The 22,095-nt window shown below is 40.9% G+C and overlaps 2 protein-coding genes and 1 pseudogene across 3 annotated transcripts; all 3 read right to left on the reverse strand.

Annotated features, from left to right (window-relative positions):
- Positions 1–6,553: 6,553 nt before the first annotated feature.
- LOC118556110 (granzyme K-like) lies at positions 6,554–10,238 on the reverse strand. 2 transcript variants are annotated; one of them, XM_036144015.1, is made up of 5 exons: positions 9,620–10,238; positions 8,580–8,721; positions 7,577–7,721; positions 6,927–7,202; positions 6,554–6,835 (listed from the first exon to the last, which is right to left on the reverse strand). In XM_036144015.1, the coding sequence occupies exons 2-5, from the start codon at positions 8,663–8,665 to the stop codon at positions 6,674–6,676; spliced, it is 669 nt and encodes a 222-aa protein (XP_035999908.1). In that variant the 5' UTR covers positions 8,666–8,721; positions 9,620–10,238; the 3' UTR covers positions 6,554–6,673. The 2 variants fall into 2 exon arrangements, with proteins under 2 accessions (XP_035999908.1, XP_035999907.1); XM_036144014.1 differs by lacking the exon at positions 9,620–10,238 and adding an exon at positions 8,838–9,085.
- A 524-nt stretch (positions 10,239–10,762) lies between these two features.
- On the reverse strand, positions 10,763–15,312 carry LOC118564726 (annotated as a pseudogene).
- Positions 15,313–16,508: 1,196 nt separating this feature from the next.
- Positions 16,509–18,555, reverse strand: LOC118564816 (granzyme K-like). The gene is made up of 5 exons (XM_036144016.1): positions 18,355–18,555; positions 18,112–18,253; positions 17,663–17,807; positions 16,887–17,150; positions 16,509–16,801 (listed from the first exon to the last, which is right to left on the reverse strand). The coding sequence occupies exons 1-5, from the start codon at positions 18,416–18,418 to the stop codon at positions 16,655–16,657; spliced, it is 762 nt and encodes a 253-aa protein (XP_035999909.1). The 5' UTR covers positions 18,419–18,555; the 3' UTR covers positions 16,509–16,654.
- Between the last annotated feature and the right edge of the window lie 3,540 nt (positions 18,556–22,095).

The following is a 22,095-nucleotide window of genomic DNA, read 5'->3' on the forward strand; positions in this document are numbered from 1 at the left end:
TCAGTGACTCAGCTTGTCGTACAGATTTTTTAAAATATTGCAGAATGTACAAGATAGAGGGGCAAAGGTTTGCCTTAACAAACATTATATTATATTTGTTTGGAGGGAAAGACAAACATAAATCACACAGAGCAGTTCAGCTGTTATTACCTAACTATAGATATTGTTGGAACCTGTTAATTAAATACAAATGCATATGATAATAATCACATTGTGGTTCTTACTTTTTGCAGTGTGCTGCAGTCAGGACCCATTTTGGATCAATTAATATTCCTCCACAGATTGGGATGTCTGACTGCAGCAGAGCCATGAAGGGCAGCGAGTGGGGCTTCACCTCTTCCCCATCAATGATCTCAGAACCATAACCTAACACCAAGAGATATTCAAATATATATTTTCAAAACAGCTGAAAATGTAACATTATCAAAGGAAAATAGATAATATCTAAGACAATTGCTGCAGATATGAAGTTATTACTCACCTGAGTTGACAAAAAGGAAGAAGACACAGGGGACCAAAGCAGCGAAACCCCTCAGAGAGAACATTTCCTCTTATCTCTATCTTTGATCTAAATGCACCCCTCCTCATCCTGCCCCTTAAATGTTTTTCACAAAGGATGTGGTCTAATCATGGAAATGCATGAGTCAGCAAAATGGACAGAGTCGTTTTTTGCAACCTGTTAGTCTGAAGCCTGTGGTGACATTTACCAGTACTGATCAGAACCAAGTTAGTCAACCTCGGTCTGGTGGATGTTTTTTTTTTTTTTTTGTAACATCACGTCAGAGCATCTATGAGTAAAGACGTGTGGGAACAAACCGCTAAGAGCAGAGCAGAGCAGGCTTCAAGTCTTTGTGATGTTCTATTTCGGATGCAGCATCGTTATAGAAATGAAAGTTAGAAGAGAGTTATGACCTACAGCTGCATTTTCATGACTGTATCCACTTTAAGCATTTTTTTCATCTGTATATGATTTCTCCATTCTTTTTAATAAAATATTTGAGTCAATGCGTTTTTTCCTTAATTGTTGTAGTGTGCTTGTTTGAGTATATTTGTAATATTTCACCCTTTGTGTTTTGAATATAAACCTAAAATATGAAGTAATCATCTGTGTCAGTACTAAGTTAGCTAATGTTTAAACATCGCATACATACAACACATGTGACAGCAAACAGGCTTAAATCGGAGGCAACCAGACTTTCACTCAGGTCTTTCTGGAAACGTTTCCACACCTATTCATGCATATATGCACTTCTAAAAATACACAACGAAGGGGTGCCTCTCAGATTCATTGTCAGCAGCAATAACTCGGTCACATACAACATCAAAAAACTTCCTTCAACAGTTTTGGCTTCGCTGGTTGGAAACAATCCACACCACACACAAAACTCCAGAGACTTAATTCCCAAAGTCCGACGCCTGAGACTGGCACCAGGGGAAACCATTGTTTCCCCTGGTGTATTACCTCTCTTTTCACTTACATTCCTACATCAGACGCAGTGAACACTATCAGGACTCAGTTTTAACATGATGAATCACTAAAAGACAGAACCAATTTAACACCAAACCAGATTTGTGACTTGTTGGACATCTGTCTCTCCACATATTTAAGGTACAGAGATAACTTTTATGGTTTTGTGCCATGGGCTCCCCAGTGTCACCCATTGTGGCCAATTTGGACATGGAGGAGGTGGAGAGCAGGGCACTCGGTGCTTACAAGGGAACACCACCAACTCACTGGTTTAGATATGTGGGTGACAACTGTGTCAAAATCCAAACAAAAGAAGTTGAGGCATTCACCAACCACATCAACTCAGTAGACAGCAACATAAGGTTTACCAGAGAGGATGCCAACAACAACATGATGCCTTTTCTGGACTGTGCAGCACACGTTGCGTAAGATGGGAGTCTCAAAAAAACCTGAAGTTTACCCCACCCCCCTCTCACACACACACACACACACACACACAGACCAATATCTGCATTTTGATTCACATCACCCACTGGAGCACAAACTCTGTTATCAGAGCTCTGAGTTACTCTGACAACATTTACTCTGCCACAGAGGAGAAAGAAAAAGAACACAAACACATCAGGAAATCCCTGCAAGCTTGTGATTACCCAAAATGGGCACTTTGTTACGCTTAGAACAGAAGGACCCAGTTCCAAAAAAAGTAAAAAACAAAGCAACTGGACTTGTTTTCCGAAGTTTGAAGACGTTTCGCTTCCTCTCCAGGAAGCTTTATCAATTCAAAAAGTCTGGAGTAATGTGGAGTAACAAGCTTTATACTACTGCCCAACAAAGGCCTTGTAATGGCTTAGATAACATGCAAATACAACAGAAACAGGTCCACCCCTTAGTAATGGGAAGTTGTTAAAGACATTAAGCCAGCAGATTGGACAGAAACTGGTCCACTCCTCTGCAACGGGGAGTCGTTAGGGTTGTTATTGGTCTGGCTTACAGGAACAATGTTTTGATCACCCGTATAAGGTGGAGGATTGAGGTGATGATTGGCCTGAATTAATTCTATAGCTGTATTATAAGTATTCGAGAGTTGAAACCCAAGTCCTCCTCCTCTGTTTAAGGTTGTTTTTTCTCTCTTAACGTAAATGGCTTCCTTCACACCCCTTTCAAACCATCTGTCTTCTTTGTCCAAAATGAGAACATTTTGGTCCTTAAAAGAGTGTCCTTCGTCCTTAAGGTGTAGGTGAACAACAGAGTCTTGTCCTGAGGAGGTAGCTCTCCTGTGTTCAGCCATGCGTCTGTGGAGAGGTTGTTTGGTTTCTCCAATATAAAGGTCAGAACATTCCTCACTGCACTGAACTGCATACACCACTCCGCTCATCTTAGGTTTGGGGGTTTTGTCCTTGGGAGGCACCAGCCTCTGTCTGAGGTTGGGCGGTAGTATAAAGCTTGATACACCACATTACTCCAGAGTTTTTGAATTGAGAAAGCTTCGTGGATAGGAAGCGAAACGTCTTCACACTTCGGAAAACAAGTCTAGTTGTTTTGTTTTCTCCTTTTTTTGGAATGACCATGACCTGGATGACTGATAATCTTCACCAGCAGAAGGACCCAGTGTTCAAATCAGCTAACAGTGATGAGTGTCAGTTCCAGCTGGCTTACTGCCAACGTGGCACGTTGGTCGCCGCTCAGAGAATTCCAAGAGTGAACTCCTGTTGGTGATCGGTGGTCTTAGGACAGGCGGAGGGTCAGACGGGAGAGAACAAAGACACGCAAAAACATTGTCATTGTCAGGAGTTTCTGAGAAACTCAGGAGAATTTTCTCCAAACCAGTAAATTTCAAACCTAATAACACTTTCAGACAAAAACTGGTTCATCCCAAAGACAGAACACCCAAACCACAGCTGAGCGGCATTGTATATGCCGTCCAATGTAGCGAGGACTGCTGAGACTCCTACATCTGAGAGACTAAACAACAGCTACATAAACCCATGGAGCAGCACAGGAGGGCCAGCAGCTCGGGGCAAGATTCAGCAATTCGCCTGCACCTCAAGAACAAAGGACACTCTTTTGATGACACTGATGTCCAGAATTTGGACAGGGAGAACAGACAGTTTGAAAGAGGAGTGAAAGAAGCCATCTTGGTCAAAAGAGAAAAGCCATCACTAAACAGAGGGGAAGGATGGCACTTCCAACTCCCCAGTGTTTACAGCTCGGTCCTCCAACACGTTCCAAAGAGATTACATCTGTAATGGATGACGCTGGTGAACCCGATATTCAGCCAAGCACAGAGTTACATTTTAAAGGTTTATTGAAAGGGGTGAATCAAACTTGACGGATGATTAATGGCTGATGGTGGAGGCAGGGATGAGCAGGGGATCAGAAGCTGCAGGTAGGGGAAAAAAAAAAAAAAAAAAAAAGAAGCTGCAGGTAGTGACAGACCAGAACAGACGATGTGGACCAGGGAACCACCAGAATGGGAAGAGCAAGCAGCAGGGACTCACGGAGAAACAGGCAGACTTGTGCAGCACGCAGATACAGGCAACTTTATTGGAAGAGTCCAGCAGGCTGAGCGCACAGGAACTGGTAGAGGCAGGGCACATCACACTAGATGACATGAGATGTTCTGGCAGGAATGAGTGTGCTGAGGCACGTACATATGGACAGGGAAACAGGTGAGCAGAGTTGGAAGTGATTACTGGCAGCAGGTGGAGCTGAATTGACTGGTGACTGAGGAGACTAAGTTGATTGGACAGAGGCTGATTCAAGAAAAGTTTGGAAAAGTACAAAATCATGACAGCATCAGCAGTCTCGTCATTATTCAGGTGACCAAGTACTCTACTCACCCCAAGCAATAGCGTCTAATGACCCAGGACAGTGATGTGTGGATCATTGATTTGCATCTGACTGAGAATCCACCCAGGAGGACGGACCTCCATGTCCTTAAAAACAGCAGTGCACCAACTGCAAGTTGCTCAAATGTGAGTCACCAGAACTGACAAAGACTCCTGGATAGGTGTCGTAACATTTTCAGAAAGAACTGAATAAAATTTTGGTTGCCTCCGATTTAAGCCTGTTTGCTGTTGCAATGACCCGGATTACTGAGAATTTGCACAGGCAGCATATTTCATATTAATAAAAGATGTATATTTCACATGTTAACAAGGAAATCATTACAATGTCTTATGGTTTCAGGAAAGATGTCCTGATTCAAATGGTTTAGTTACCTTTCAGCTTGTCATCAATATGTTCTTCAGATGCCTGGAAATGATCCATGATGCTTTGAACCAGGTGACTTCCTGAAACATGGAGGACTAGTGCCCTGGACTAGAGGACTGGAATTTGACTCAGTCCTCGTTGCAGAGGATTGTCGTGTAGTATGATGCAGCATTAGGAGCTTATCGAGGTAACTTCAGGTATGGACTTTAGATTCTCAGTAAAACAAAGCGGGTTTCTAGATCTGTCACTGTGGTGACTGATGCTGGAAAGTTAACCTTGACTGGAACAGGCTTCAGGTTGTAATGGAACAGCTTGTGAAAAGGTTCAAGGTTGTGAAAATCTCTGAAAAGCGTGGCAAAAAGCTGACTAATGAATTCCTTCATCTTCATCTTGAAATTTAGACCCCATCTGATCTGGACTTGTATTACAGATTTGACAAGTGTTTAATAAGACTCCGGAAGTGATGTAAAACTATCTCAAAATGATCTAAATTAAGTAATGTCAAAAGGACAAACATTAAATTCTGTTTTTTTTTATGTTGGCATTATTTGCCTGTCAAATGTAAGAATTGATTTAACTGATCATGGGACAAAGTGGGTCTGATTTTTAGAACATTTGTACTGTGTGGATTAGATGCATGCATTTCTTTAGACACTTAAGGCACATATAAGGATTCATATGCAGAATACAGATACATACCTAAGTGGCGGCATATTCTACTGATGTCACATGAGGAGGCACCATTCCCTTGAGAGTGTGCTTAGTTTAGATCAACCAGAGGAGAAGAAGGAGGATGGAGATAAGTCAATAAATAGTAGGAAATCCCTTTGTTCTGCCTCTTTTAGCTCCTGGAACTTGTGTGGTCGACAGCAAAGGGTCCCAGTACTGGTATGCTGTAATCATGTCTTTGCCTTCTTTAGATTAAAACGTTAAAGTCAATCTCTGAGTTTGAGTCATCATTAGAGGGCGTTTATTCTAAAGTGTGCGCTCAAGGGAAGAAAAGAACTGGACATTAATGTGTTAGAGCACAATCTGGGTGTGATCTCGAACAATTCTACATTAAAAATAGTTAGAGATCTGAAATTGTTGCCCCATAAGAAAAAAAATCCCCTTTTTTAAGTTCTTACTCATCTAAATCGCAGAGATCCAAACCTTTCTGGCAAAACCTGGTGCTCATTGCACCATCGTCTCAGTCTGTCTGTTTTGTTTACACCGTGTTCATGTGTGCACTCTATACCGCAGACTGTGTTTGCTTTGTACCACTGCATTCTTGTCTTATTGTTTTATTGTATGAGTAACCACATCGTGAGCATTGTGGAATTCAAAGTCAAATTCCTTGTTGATGTACACATACATGGCAAATAAATAAAAATGTAATATTTCTTTTTATAGTCCCACAGAGTGGAAATATTTCTCTGTGTTTAACCCATCCCTTAGGGGGCAGTGTGCTGCCACACTTAAGGACCAATTTGGGGCCTTGAGTCTTGCTCAAGGACCCATGATGGCAGTCTGCGGGGATCGAACAGTTATTGCAGCCTTCTCAGAATGCAATCATTCTGCTATAACCACTAGGTCATTACTCCCTATTCTGATTCTAATCCTTATTCCAGTAATCAGTATTTATTCATATTTTATTCACCACTAAGTGCACCGAGCTGTCAGAAACACACACACACACACACACACACACACACACACACACACACACACACACACACACACACACACACACACACACACACACACACACACACACACACACACACACACACACACACACACACATACACTGCACCTCTGGGCTTAAACCCTAACCTGAATATGTCCTAGGTACTGTGTCAATGTCTGTAAAGAGTCAGAAGCTATGGTTTATTTTTATTTGTATTTTTTTTTCTTTACACACACTTTTCTTGTAACAAAATGCAGATTAAATAAAAGCAGCACAACAACAAAAAAAGAGAAAAACATATCTGCATCACTCAAAGAGAAGAGTTATTCAGCTGCAGGTGCCTCCATTGTCTTCTTAATCCAGTTAAGATTTTTTTCTGACAGGAAAGTGTAGACTCCAGGCTTCTCTACTGATCCACATTCATCTCCAAAAGATGTGACTCCGACAAGAACTCCTTTGCACATTATTGGTCCTCCTGAATCCCCCTAAGAGAGAGAGAGAAAGAAACATATAATTATCATTTAAAGGTCAAATTATGTGTTATACTAGGCTAAAAAGCTGTTGGGCCTCACTTACCTGGCAGGTGTCAGCTTCGTTTTTCCCATTTGACCCGGCACATATCATGTGCTTATTAATATAAGGGTCAAGGTTGTAATATTTTTCAGAGTTGCACTTCATTCTGTCGATCACAGTAACATTAGCAGACATCAAAACATCTGAACCAACTTTAGCATCTTTGTCTGTTGCTCCCCATCCAGCCACCAGACAGAGGGAGCCAGCTTCCGGCTCTTCAACAACATTATTCAGCTGGAGAGTTCTGACCCACTTGGTTTGCTTTACTGGCTTGTCCAGCTGAAAGGGAAAAAAGATCAGTATATATATATATATATATATATATATATATATATATATATATATATATATATATATATATATATGAAACTACAGAGTCAAAAGTTAAACTTGGTCACAGAATTATAAAACACACATACCACTGCTCCTGGTCTAAAAGAGCTTGATCTTTTTAAAGTTAAGTGGCACTTTTCTTTTAGCTCATGAACTTGAAATTAACTGAAGATGCTTGTTTGAGACAAGAAGCAGATTTATTTTAGGTTTTCCACTGAACTGACGGGCTGAACTGAAACGGACTTTTAATTCAATGTATGTTTATCTTTTCTTGAGAAATTTATAAACCATATCTGGGTATAAGCTCCTTCTTATCTTACCTTGAGCAACATGAGGTCATTGACTTTTTCAGTGTGATCAAAGCAGGGATGAGGCCTGTATGTCTTCACTTTACGGACTTGTCTATACTCCTGTTCTGTTTTCTTTTCTTTGATGGAGTGCACCCCCAGTGTCACAGTTTTAATGCTGCAAGAGTAAAACCACAAGATGGTGTTAGATGTAAGGAGAATATGCACTGTCATGATGCTGTGAGGCTTCATTACTTTCTGACAGGTGAATCAATCTAATAAGATATATGTTATAGTAATTGAATTATAAGAAATTTGACATGGAATGTATTATAGGATTTGTTGCTTACACATTATCAGTAACTTAACAATGCACAGCTTTTTGTTCTTGTAATAGGTTCATACATTTTAACCAACCTAAAGGGCTGTCAGGACAGCACCATTATAGTTTGATGATTTAGGATGTTTTAAATGTGCTAGTTTGATCACTTGACCTCCTCTCTCATTGACAGACTCCCTTTGCCAGTTCTGATGGACGTCTTGGTAGGTTTTGAAGTGAAGTAACACCGCCCTGGCCTTTCGTTCGTCTGTATGCTGTGAACGTGTGTCATGCACCTTTGAAATAATGCATGATGAATGGGCTGGACTTAAAAAATTTGGTTTCTGTCAATATGCAAGGGATTACAAGTTGATCTAAAGAACATTTAAAAGCAGGCATGCATGCTGTATGTTTGCTTGTAATATTATTGTGTGAAAAAAGGGCATAGACTTTTTTATAAGCTATCTGGAACTTTCATATTTAGTCATCAAAAGCTGATGATGCAACATGAACATTATGCATTCAGTGACTCAGCTTGTCGTACAGATTTTTTAAATATTGCAGAATGTACAAGGTAGAGGGGCAAAGGTTTGCCTTTACAAACATTATTTGTATTTGTTAGGAAAGAAAGAGAAATTAATAATAATATTGTTGGAACCTGCTAATAATAATAATAAAATATAAATGCATATGGTGATAACACATTGTGGTTCTTACTTTTTGCAGTGTGCAGCAGTCAGGACCCATTTTGGATCAATTAATATTCCTCCACAGACTGAGTTGCCTGACTGCAGCAGAGCCATGAAGGGCAGCGAGTGGGGCTTGACTTCTTCTCCATCAATGATCTCAGAACCATAACCTAACACAGAGAGATATCCAAATGATTCTTTTTTTTTAAAACAGAGAAATCAGACTTTATTAAAATAAAATAATAAGGGCTTAGAAAGGTACAGTATTTAAGAAGCTATTACTCACCTGAGTTGACAAAAAGGAAGAAGACACAGGGGATAAAAGCAACGAAACCCCTCAGAGAGAACATTTCCTCTTATCTCTGTCTTTGCTCTAAATGCACCCCTCCTCATCCTGCCCTTTATGTGTTTTTCACAAAGGATGTGGTCTAATCATGGAAATGCATGAGTCAGCAAAATGGACAGAATCGTTTGCTGCAACCTGTCAGTCTGAAGTCTGTGGTGACATTTACCAGTACTGATCAGAACCAATTTAGTCAACCTCGGTCTGGTGGAGGTTGTTTTTTTTTTTGTAACATCACGTTAGAGCATCTTTGAGTAAAGACGTGTGGGAACTAACAGCTGAGAGCAGAGCAGGCTTCAAGTCTTTGTGATGTTCTATTTCGGATGCAGCATCGTTTCAGAAATGAGAGTTAGAAGAGAGTTATGAGCTACAACTGCATTTTTAAGACCGTATCCACTTTGAGAATGTTTTTCAAGAGCATCTGTGTATGATTTCTCCATTATTTTTGATAAAACTTTTGAGTCAATGCATTTTTTCCTTAATTGTTGTAATGTGCTTGTTTGTGTATACTTTTAACATTACATTCTTTGTGTTTTGAATAGAAACCTAAAATATGATGTAATAATATACGTCGGTACTAATTTAGCTAATGTTTGGACATGTCATACACACTGCATACGTGATATTAACAAAATATGTTGTTTATTTCACATGTCAACAAGGAAATCACTAAAATTTCTCACAGTTAATGGGAGGAAGGTGCTCTCATCAAATGGTTTAATTACCTTTTCAGCCTGTCATCAACATGTTCTCCTGATGGACGGAAATGATCCATGATGCTTTGAACCAGGTGACTTCCTGAAACATGGAGGACTCGTGCCCTAGACTAGAGGACTGGGATTTGACTCAGCCCTCGTTGCAGGGGCCTGCCGTGTAGTATGATGCAGCATTAGGAGTTTATCGAGGTAACTTCAGGTATAGACTTTAGATTCTCAGTATAACAAAGTGGGTTTCTAGGTCTGTCACTGTGGTGACTTATGGTGGAAAGTTAACCTAGACTAGAACAGGCTTTAGGTCAGAATGGAACAACATGTGAAAAGGTTCAGTCATGCAGCCTGTCTGTTTGTTGTTTTTTTTGGGCTGGCTGATTGTTTTCCACCTTCTGCTCTGCTCAACTCTGCCAATTAGTGGAGCAGCTTCACCTGCTCTGTTTCTAATTATCTGCAAATCATTCCACCTGTATCACTGCCTATTTAAACTTGCCTCTAACAGCCAGTCAGCTCCAGATTGTTTCCTTTGCCACGTGTGAGCTAGTGCCCAGCGTTCGGTGCGCTGCCTGCTCTGACCTGTTTGGATTCTCAGCTTGGCCTGCTATTGCTGGTTACCTCGTCTGCTTCTGACTCTGGTGACGACCTTGGGTCTCGTTTATAAAGCTTGCACACACACACACACACACACACACACACACACACACACACACACACACACACACACACAGAATGGGGCCTGAAATGTGCACATCACTTTCCATGCAAAAGTTGACATGAAAATTTGCAGTCTTCATTGCAACCCTGACCCATATGTATGCTCATTTTGGAGACGGGGAAATTGACAGCGCAGTTGTTAAAGTGGGGAATTGCAGCCAAACTACATGATGATTCCTCTCAGATGTTCAATTTCACTCCATATCAGACCTTAATCATAGATCGACTTCATCATAACAATTCATAACCCCTGTTAGTTATGCTTGCGCTGGTGACACAACTATGCATAAAGACCTCTCGAATAAATAAAATGCCCACAAGCCAACTTAAATCTTAAATGATAGTCCGCACAATATTTTATCGGGTTTTCTACCATCACATTCTCTAACTGATGCTCACCAGAGTGATGTGTACCACAGATTGGGTGGCATCTTTATCATCATGTCATTTCTCCTGGTCTCCCTCCTTCCTCTGAATGTCAAACTGAACGCACAGAGGAATTTCAACAAGGAGCATGGCTGTCATCCAACGTTTAAAACATTGATCAAATTTATTTTTTAACGAGTTATTTTAATGTGTGCAACTTCTGTGTTTTTACGTCTGATTTGCACATTTAATAAACTTCTCTCTGATTTTTTTTTTTTTGCAGTTTCTTTGCTTTTTTTATGGCTGCCGTTTCAGCTGTGTAAAAAAAACAACAAAGTCGTGAAGTGCTTTGCATTGACCCTTTGTGGTTGAATCTGGGCGTGTAGAAGCCTGAACATGAGGCAGAACCAGGTCCACAAACTTTCAGATGTAGCTGGGCTCTCTAAACGAAAATTGTGTGTTGGTGTACGTCTACACAGTTTTATAACTTTGATTTTTTTCTTTTGGGATATGCTGTTTGCATACACTAGTCTCAAGCGTGTTAGAAAATGGATGGATGGACGGATGGTCTGGGCTATTTCTTTTTTCTTGCCATCAAGATCTCTGCCAGCTGGTAACAGAAAATGCTATTATTGGGCTTTCTTTGTCTGGAAACAGATGCATACAAACATTTCAATTCAATTCAATTTTATTTATATAGCGCCAAATCATGAAACATGTCATCTCAAGGCACTTTACAAAATCAAGTTCAATCATATTATACAGATTGGGTCAGATTATACAGATTGGTCAAAAATGTCCTATATAAGGAAACCAGTTGATTGCATCAAAGTCCCGGCAAGCAGCATTCACTCCTGGGGAACCGTAGAGCCACAGGGAGAGTCGTCTGCATTGTACATGGCTTTGCTGCAATCCCTCATACTGAGCAAGCATGAAGCGACAGTGGGAAGAAAAACTCCCCATTAACGGGAAGGAAACCCTCCGGCAGAACCGGGCTCAGTATGAACGGTCATCTGCCTCGACCGACTGGGGTTACAGAAGACAGAGCAGAGACACAACAAGAGAGACAAAAAGGCACAGAAGCACACATTGATCTAGTAATCTGTTCTACATTAGATGGTAGTAGCGGGTGAGCCGTCTTCTCTGGATGATGTCACAGTTAACAGAACGCCAGACCAGGTGTACCTACTATGAAGAAAAAGAGAGAGTCCAGGCTTCTTCACTGATCCACATTTGCCTCAGAAAGATGTGACTCCAACAAGAAATCCTTTGCACATTATTGGTACTTCTGAATCCCCCTAGGAGAGAGAGAAAAAAACATATAATTATCACTTTAAGGTCAAATTATGTGTTATCCATGGCTAAAAGGCTGTTGGGCCTCACTTACCTGGCTGGTATCAGCTTTGTTTTTCCCATTTGACCCGGCACATATCATGTGCTTATTAATATAAGGGTCAAGGTTGTAGTGTTTTTCAGAGTTGCACTTCATTCTGTCAATCACAGTAACATTAGCAGACATCAAAACAGCTTCCCCAACTTTAGCATCTTCGCTTGTTGCTCCCCATCCAGCCTCCAGACAGAGGGAGCCAGCTTTCGGCTCTTCAACAACATTATTCAGCTGGAGACTTCTGACCCACTTGGTTTGCTTCACTGGCTTGTCCAGCTGAAAGAGAAAAAAGATCACTATAGATATGAAACTACAGAATCAAAAGTTGCTTTTTTGAGACAGGAAGAAGATTTATCTTAGTTTTTCCACTGAACTTACAGACTGGACCGAAACCAAGATTTAATCAAGTTTATTTTTATCTTTTCTTGAAACTTTTTCAAAACCGTATCTGGGAATAAGCTCCTTCTTATCTTACCTTGAGCAACATGAGGTCAATTACTTTTTTCTTGATACTATGAGGCTTCATTGCTTTCTTACAGGCGAATCAATCTAATAAAATAAATGTTATAGTAACTGAATTATAATAAATTTAACAATTTTAGGATTATTTTTCGCTGACATTTTATAATCTCAACAATTTTCTTTCTCACAATAGGTCAGTATCTTCTACCTACTTAAAGGGCTGTCAGGGACAGCAACATGTAGTTTTTATAATTTAGGCTGTTTTAATATGATGGTTAACCATAAAAATAAAACCTCAACATGTTGTATTGGGAGTTTATGTCATAGACTTACAAAGAAATTCTAGAGACGGCATGCAGAGTCAACAGCTTCTCAGAGACGGCTAGCAGAGATAACAGCCTCTCAGAGACAGCTAGCAGGACTAACCTTGAGAAGAAGCAGAGGTGGCAGGGTACCAAAAATACAGGAGACAAAACAGACTGGCATAGGGTGGGTGTTGAACGACGACGTACCAGTGAAGAAATGAGCACAGAGGGAGGTTTAAATAGGGGAACTAACAGGTGGAAAGAGACTGACTGATTGATTAGAAAATGGCTACCATGTGTGACTGACTGCAGAGGGAGCGAAGGGAAGGGAAGAGTCGAAATAAAAACGAATCTAACCAGGGTGGGCGGAGGGAGACTAAGGATGGCGGGCTAGAAACAAGACCAAAACTGATCAAACCAGAGTAAACCAAAACAAAGAGCATCCAACAGATGCTAGCTGAATAACAAGGGCAAACAGGCAAGATTGGCGACCAACGTCACGGGGCAAAACAGGCAAGATTGGCAACCAACGCCACAGGACAAAACAGGTGAGATAGGCATACGACAACGCCAGAGGGAAGAGCAGGCGTACGACAACGCCAGAGGGAAGAACGGGTGTACGACAATGCCAGAGGGAAGAACAGGCGTACGACAACGCCAGAGGGAAGAACAGGCGTTCGACAACGCCAGAGGGAAGAACAGGCGTTCGACAACGCCCGGGGAACAGGCGTACGGAAACGCCAGATGGACAAGACAGGCGTGCGCTGGACAGTGACAGACCGGAAGCGCCAGAGGGCACAGACGGCTACACGAGTGCACTGGAGGGCTCTGGCGAACCTAAACACCGGGTAAACAGAGGAACTAGGGGACACCAGAACTAAACAGAAACTACAGAGACCAGACAAAACTAAGGAACACAATAATCATACGGAAACTAAGGAGTGTGAAACTAGGGAACGCAGGAACCCAAATGAGAGCTGGGACCTAAGGAGCGCTGGGACCTTAATGAGCGCTGGGACCTAAGGAGCGCTGGGAAAGCGCAAGAACCCATAAACGCAGGAATCAGAGAGCAAGACAGAAACAAATAACCAAGAACTAGAATACAAAGGCAAAAACTAAAAAACTAAGGCATGAACTAAACAATAAATCAAAACTAGAAAACTAGGGCAGGGATAACTACACAAAGCAAAACTAAAGCTAAGACTAGAAAATCAAAGTAAAACTAGAAAAGTAACAAAACACTTAAGCAAAACTATTAAAGCAAAATTAGGAAATTAAAACAAAACAAGGAAACTAGGGCAGGAACAAGTATACTATTGTAAAAAACTAGAGACCTAAAGCTAAAATCAGGAAACAAAAGAAAAACCTGGAAAACTAAGGTAAAAACAAGAATACTAAAGCAAAGCTAAAGCAAACACCGGAAGACTAAAGGCAAAATCTAGAATACTAAAACACTAGGGAAACAGAGGAACTAGGAGGACTCAGGTGAACAAGCACAGGGAAACCAGGGGGAAGCCAGAACCAAAACGAAACTACAGAGGGCCAAAACCCAGACAAAACCAAAGAACACAGGTCCAAGACGAAATAAATGAGTGTAACACAACTCCTATCTAAGGAGCTCAGGAACCTACAAGTGCCAAGACCTAAATGAGTGCCGGGACCTTAATGAGCACCGGGAAAGTGCAGGAACCCTTACCGTGCAGGAACCGGTATTGCGCAGGAAAGAAAGAAAAAAATAAAAATAAAATATAAGACAGAACCTAAAGAACTAAAATACAGAACCAAAACAGGAACTTTAGGACTAAGGGAAACTAGAATACTAAAACAAGAACTAGAAATTGATGCAAAACTAGAAATCAAGTGGCAAGACAGAAAAGAACACTAAGAAATCTAAGACCCACTAAATAACTCTAAAACTAGAAAATGTTAAGTAACTCAAAACACAAGGATCAAAAAATAACTCAAAACAAAGACAGAAACTAGAAGGCGCTGGGCAGCAAAGTCTTAAACATGCTGGGCAGCGGCGACAGTTACGCTGGGCAGCAACGACTCGAAGCGCCGTCTTTTAATGCTGGGTAGCGTCGGAGGCGGGCCTCGCGGAGAGCGATCCCGGGGAGCAGAGCCAGAGGCGGGGCGTCGCAGATGCGACCCCGGCGACACGAACCAGAGGCGAGGCGTCGCAGCACAGCGACCCAGGCGAGACGAACCAGAAGCGAGGCGTCACAGCACAGCGACCCAGGCGAGACTAAACCAGAGGCGGGGCATCGTGGACTGCGATCCAGGCGGAGCTGATCCAAAGACAGATGGCATCCACAAAGACCCCGAGCTGAGGTGGAGTCGATCCAGAGGCAGATGGCACCCACGGAGACCTCGGGCCAAGGCGGAGCAAATCCTTCGGGCGGAGCAGAACCAGAGGTGACGGTTACCACGGAGACCTCGGTCTGAGGCGGAGCAGATCCTGCCGGCTCCTGCATCATGCTCTGTGTGTGCTCGGGTTCATCCTTTGGCTGGTCTGAATATACACGGACCGCGGAACCGGTAGGGCCGGTAGGGCGGCTCTACCTTCTTTTGATGATCAAACATGTAAAACAATATATATATAAATTAAATTAAATTATTCAATAGCTATTTTTTCAAATGCACAGTAGTCTATGGCAGCAGCATCATTCTCCAATAAGAAAGCGATAAATCATCCCATCTAAAAATGTATTGGCTGATTGTGTCATGTGATGTAAACAAAAGTTTTCCCACACAATTGCAAGCCACATCTGCGCTGCTTACGACCGCTACTTTGTTTGCTTCGTTAGCTTAGCCTGCGCACACATTCCATAACCCAGCGGATCATTATAAGAGACAATACTTTGAAGTTCTGGATCTACTTCATGGTGAATTGGAGCGGCGTTTTGAACAGAGAGACTTGCATGTGGCAGCTGCTCTGGAGCACATGATTGTGTCTGCAGCTGAAAGGGAGACGATCCCTTTCCCGTCTTCCATAGTGGGTCTCTACAAGAGCGATTTTGACATTGACACTCTCCGTGCACAGCTGGATATGTTGCCAGACGTGATTCAGACTTCTGGGATTGAGGGAGGCCCAACAATAGCATCAGTAGCATCGGCAATGAATGCCACTCCTGTGGTAAAAAATCTTCTGCCAGAGGTGCGTAAGCTGTTAAAGTTATTCTACACCATCCCTGTGTCCACTGCAAGTGCTGAGAGGTGTTTCTCGTCCCTCAGTCGTATCAAGACCTATCTGAGATCAACAATGACCCAGAAAAGACTAAATAGCTTGATGTGCACCCAAACACACAGGGATGTTTTGACCACAGTGGATGCTTTGAGGATAGCCAGAGACTTCATCCAGCATGACAGACGGAGACACTTTTTCTGGAATATTTAGACCAGGGGTGAGTTTGACTTTTCTTTTTAAAGTATTTTTATTCTGTAAATATTGTGTTAGCTGTAATATAATGATTGTAAGTGGAAATAAATCCGGGGCGTGTGTGCTGGAACGTCAGAAAAAAAGTTAAATAAAAATTTGTAAATAAAGCACAAAGGTAATTTGTATTGCTTAATCTGGCAATACAGGGACAGAAATAAAATATTTTACACTTTAATCCCTTAAAGTGGTTTTCAGCAACAGTTTTTAAGGATTGATGTAACAAGTGAAAACTCAGGATTTGTACTATATGTTTATTGGTTGTACAAATGTACAGTTCTTAGTAACATAATGCAGGCTGAATGAAAGCAGGAAATCAAAAAAGCGGCAAAGCAAAAAACAGCTAAATTCAAAGACAATGTTTTTTTTTTTTTTTTGCATTACTTCATTGTCTTCTTGATCCAGTCAAGATGATCTTTTGTAAGGAAAGCGTAAACTCCAGGCTTGTGTTTGATTCCACATTCCTCCCCAAAACTTGTGACTCCAACTACAGCTCCATTGCACAATATTGGCCCACCTGAATCTCCCTGCATAAAGAAGAAACATGTAATCAGCATTTTAAGTTAGCAGCAACATGTAACATTTGTGTAAATGCCTGTTAGGCCCACTTACCTGACAAGTGTCAGCAGCGTTTTCACCATCCGACCCGGCACATATCATGTTCTTGGTTATGTAAGAGTCGTAATAATCCTTGGAGTTGCATTTAATTCTATCAACCACAGTCACATTGACCGCCATCAAAACATCTGAAAAACAATCCACATTGGTTGTTCCCCATCCAGCCACCGTACAGACTGAACCAGCTGGTGGGTCTTTGACAACTTCATCCAGCTTGAGGCTGCTCACCCATAGGGTTTGCCTCACTGCCTTGTTCAGCTGAAAAACAAACAAACAAAAAATGCAATAATCAGTATAGATGTAGTATAGATATAGTATAGATGATTAAAAGTATTTCTATGGCAATATCCATCCATCCATCCATCCATTGTCTAATACATCTATTCCTTGTGGGGTGGACAGGGGTGCTGGTGCCTATCTCCAGCTGTCAATGGACGAGAGGCTGGGTGCACCCTGGACAGGTCGCCAGTCTATCGCAGGGCATCATGACAATATATGATATTGAAAATATAGCGAGAAGGACCTCTGTAGGTCTTAACAATTTTAACGGAATAAAATGGGAAATCATTAAGTAAGGGAAGAAAGGTCACAGTTTATATAAGTAATTAAGCTCAGATATTTTCCCAATAGGACTGCAAAATGGTGCAGTGGGTAGCGCTGTTGCCATGCGGCAAGAAGGTCCTGGGTTCAAGTCCGAGAGCCTGGGTCTTTCTCCATGTGGTTTTATTTTACAGTGACATGAGGTCACTCATTTAGCATTGTGAACTTACCTTGAGCAACATGAGGTCATTGTCATCGTCTTCGGGATTATAGTTAGGATGAGGAAAACTCTTCTTCACCTTACGGACCTGCCTGAAACATTTTTCTTTCTTCTTTTCCTTGATGGAGTGAACCCCCAGCAACACGGTCTTTATGCTGGGAGAGCAACAAGACATTATGGTGTTAGAATGACTTAATATCTGAAAGGTTAGAGCGATGTACTCAAATGAATATAACCCCCTTTCCAATGGATGTATTTTATGTTACACAAACACTGATGAATCACAGATTATCTTTAGATGGTTTGCTTTTAAACATTATTTAAAGTGTCTGGGAAAGCCAGGCAGAACAAGATTTGTACAGAACCAGCAAATGTAACAATTGATTGTGTTTTACTATTTCTAATGTTGTTTAAAAAGCAAACCGAATGCATATAAAACAGAGAACTTGTTGTTTTTACTCTTCGCAGTGTGCAGCAGTCAGAACCCATAATGGATCAATTAGTATTCCTCCACATTCTGGTTCAGTTGTCTCCAGCAGAGCCATGAAAGGCAACGAGTGGGGCGTCACTTCTTTCCCATCAATAATCTCAGAACCATGACCTAATAAAGGAAAAATATCCAGATGTCATTTTTCACATGGCAGAAAATTTTACCCTAAATTAAAGAAAAAATATTGATAAAAAAAGGAAAATATCACTCACTGGATTTGACAATAAGGAAAAAGGCACCGAGGACGAAAGGAACCAACCCTCTCAGACACAACATTTCTGTCTCTGATGATAAATGCACCCCTCACAATGCTCACTCTGCTTTTTATCAGTTTATCTTAAAGGGTGTGGTCTGACCATCAAAATGCATGAATCAGCAAAATATATGCGATTGTGAAATAAGAGCTGATCCACCATACATTTCTAACATGATGTTAGCAAATTAAAAGGTGACAGAGCCACTAAAAGCAGACTGGTAGCAACTCTTTTCAGTGTCTCCAAATAAAATTTTTAAATGATCTTAATGACCTCCTATCTGTGACATGTGTTGATAATGACTGTTTAAATACTGTGGGAGGTTTAACTCAACGTGTTAAACAACCAACACACAAATAAGGACACATTTTAAACACTTTATCATCACAACGGATCTAAACATTTCCAAATTTAATGTAACTGATGTTGCCATATCTGATGATTTTCCTATTACCTTTGAATGCATTATTTACAATGATTCAGTTAGCCAAAGGGATAGAATAAGAAAACACACCTTTAAGGGAAATGTAATCAAAACTTTTATCCAAGCTTACTCTTCTACTTTAACCTTCTGCTCCAACTCAGTAGATGAACTGGTAGGTAACTTTCAGTCTAAAGTTTCAGATATCATTGACTGCATTGCTCCAATCCAAGTGAAGGTTTGCTCTGGGAAGAAAAAAATCGCCGTGGAGAAGCGCTCCAGCAGTTAGAAGTGAAAAAGGGAGTGTCTAAAAGCTAAATGCAGGTGGAGAAAGACTAGACTCCAGGTTCACTATGACATCTATAAAGAGAAACTTTACAGATATAACTTAAAACTGAAAAATGCAAGGGAATCTTCTCTTCTCTAAGATCCTCAACAAAAACATTAATAATACTCATGCCTCATTTGCGACGGTCGGAAGGTTAACAAATCCCCGTGTGTCTGTGGCTTCTGAACTCCACTCCACCAGGCCTGCAATGAATATGCAAACTTCTTTTCTGAGAAAATCCTAAAGATCGGAGGATCAGTCTGTACATCCACATCAACTCCAGAACCAAAGCTGTCTCCAACTAGAACTTATCTTGACAAAATGTCCCAATTCAGCCAAATAAACTGCAAAAGTTTAGAGGAAATCGTTCACCAGCTAAGTTCTCCTCCTGCTGCCTTGATGTTCTACCCACAGTTTTCTTTAAGAAAGTTTTGCCTGTGATAAAATCTGATTTGACTCAGATAATTAACACGTCCAAGTTTTTTTTCCCCAGTCTCCAAAAACAGCAATTATCAAACCACTGTTGAAAAAGAACAATTTGGACAAACTACATCTGCAAAAGTACAAGACCATTTTAAAACTCTCTTTTATCAGTAAGATGATTGAAAAAGCTCTGTTTCAATAATTAAACACCTTAACAATGATCAGCCATTTTGACGTTTTCCAGTCAGGTTTCTGTGCTCACCACAGTACAGAGACCGCCCTTATCAAGGTGTTTAATGACATCCATATAAATACTGACTGTGGAAGAACCACAGTACTAGTACTATTGGACCTCAGTGCTGCATTTGATACTGTCGATCACTCCATTCTGTTAGTGCGCCTGGAAAACTGGGTCCACCTTTCTGTTACAGCACTCAACTGATTTAAATTCTATGGACAGGACAGGGACATTTGTGTCATTAGGTAAGTTTACGTCAGGGATGACAGAAATCACTTGTGGGGTTTCCAAAGGGTCTGTCCTGGGCCCCCTCCTATTCAATATCTACATGCTCCCTCTAGTTCAGATCATAAAAAAACAACAACATCAGTTACTATAACTATGCAGACGACATACAGCTCTACATCACCATGTCACCAGGTGACTATGAACCCAATCAAGCACTGAATAAATGCTTAGAAGAAATCAATGGATGGATGTGCCAAATATTTTCTCCAATTGGATAAAAACAAAACTGAATTAATAATTTTCAGACCATTGGTTGGCATGCTTTTACCAATGATTTAACCCACATGCAGAACACACACAGGAGAACACAGTTTTTTAAAGTTTTATTGAAGAAGTGATGCCAGTTGTCAGGAATCGGGAAATGGGAGCTCAAGCCGGGGCTGCAGAGGCTTGGGGTAGCGGTGGAGATCTGCCAGGAAGGAATGAGAGGGGTGTGTTGCAGGAGGCAGGTGAGTTTACAAATGGATCTGGATCTTGAGAGAGGAAGCACGGTGGAGGTTGAGCAGAGTGCAATTGCAGGAGGACTGAGGCCAAAAGCCCAGCGGCTGCAAGCTGGAAGTTGAAACCGCTGTGAGGAAACACCCTGGCAAAGAAGTGCTGGCAGCGGGCTCCTCTCATCCTCCTGCTAATTAGGGATGGTGGCCTTTCGTATTTGGGTTGGGGAAGGGGGTGGGGGTTAGACTTTTAGGTGAGAGCTCCATTCTGGAACAATTTAAAAGATAAAGTAGAGGTACCACCAGGGGTATTTTTAGGGGCCTTAAACATTGGGGGCTTTAGCCCTAAGTTATAATGTTTTCATCAGAGAGCAGCCTAGTTTATAAGTAATTTAGAATTAAACTTATATAGGACAAGTTGTACCAGTTCTCTGCCCTGAATGGGTTTTCATTGAATGCAGATTACTGTGAATCAAACAAAGAACATTGACAATATTTCTACTTGGTTTTAAGCCTTTTATCAGTCATTGAAGTGAAGGATGAAGAGAAAGTTTACTATTGATGAAGAAAAACAATTCACAGAAGTATATAAATATACCTTTTGTTATATTTAGCAGGAAACCTCATCTGAATCTCTGCTCATTTCATCTGACAAAAGTTGTTCTTAAGCTCAGAGAAACGATTTATTCTCGTTCAAAAATATGTGCTTCTTCTCTCATCTACGTAAGTCATCTTTTAAAATTTTACACTGGTCAAAGTGCTCCACTCTTAATGCCACATTTTCCTACCTTCTTACATAAAAAAATAGGAAACTTGTATATAGTTGACTTTATAAAATCTTAGTCAAATTGAAAGAACCTAAAAAAACACGATTTTGTTATTTGTTTCATAAAAAATCTACCTTTTTTTGGCTTTGTTCTATCCATGTTCTTAACAAACTTTTTAATGTGGACCACTGGAATATCACCAGACGTAAAGCTACCAAAATACAGAAACAGTTGTTTACATTCCTCACATCTATGCAACCTATTTTAGTCATGGGTTCAGTAAAGCTCTAGCTGTAATAGTGAGCACTGACTACTGACACGGAAAAGATAAACCACACACAGAGGTAGTTGGTAATAGTTTATCTGGCACTACAGAGTCAGAAAATAATATTTACCCTTTAATCCCTTAATGATGTCTTTATAAAGTAATTTCAAGGCTTGCTGTAATAAATGAAAGCTCAGGGTTTGTGCTGTATGTTTATTGGTTATACAAATGTACATCTTCTATTAACATAACGCAGGTTGAATGAGAGCAGGATATCAAAAATGCAGCTGGATGGAATGATGGATGAAATGGCTAAATTCAAAGGAAAAGGTTTGGTAATTTTTGCATTACTAAATTGTCTTCTTGATCCAGTTAAGATAATCTCTTGTAAGGAAAGCATACACTCCAGGCTTGTGTTTGATTCCGCATCCCTTCCCTCCTGCTAATTAGGTCTGATGTAGAACATCTGTGCTTTACCCAGCCACCATCCTTACAGGACATCATTTAGTGGAGGAAGAAGAAGACTACCATACAG

The sequence above is a fragment of the Fundulus heteroclitus genome, chromosome 12, assembly GCF_011125445.2.
Source record: "Fundulus heteroclitus isolate FHET01 chromosome 12, MU-UCD_Fhet_4.1, whole genome shotgun sequence".
In the NCBI taxonomy this organism is placed as follows: domain Eukaryota; kingdom Metazoa; phylum Chordata; class Actinopteri; order Cyprinodontiformes; family Fundulidae; genus Fundulus; species Fundulus heteroclitus.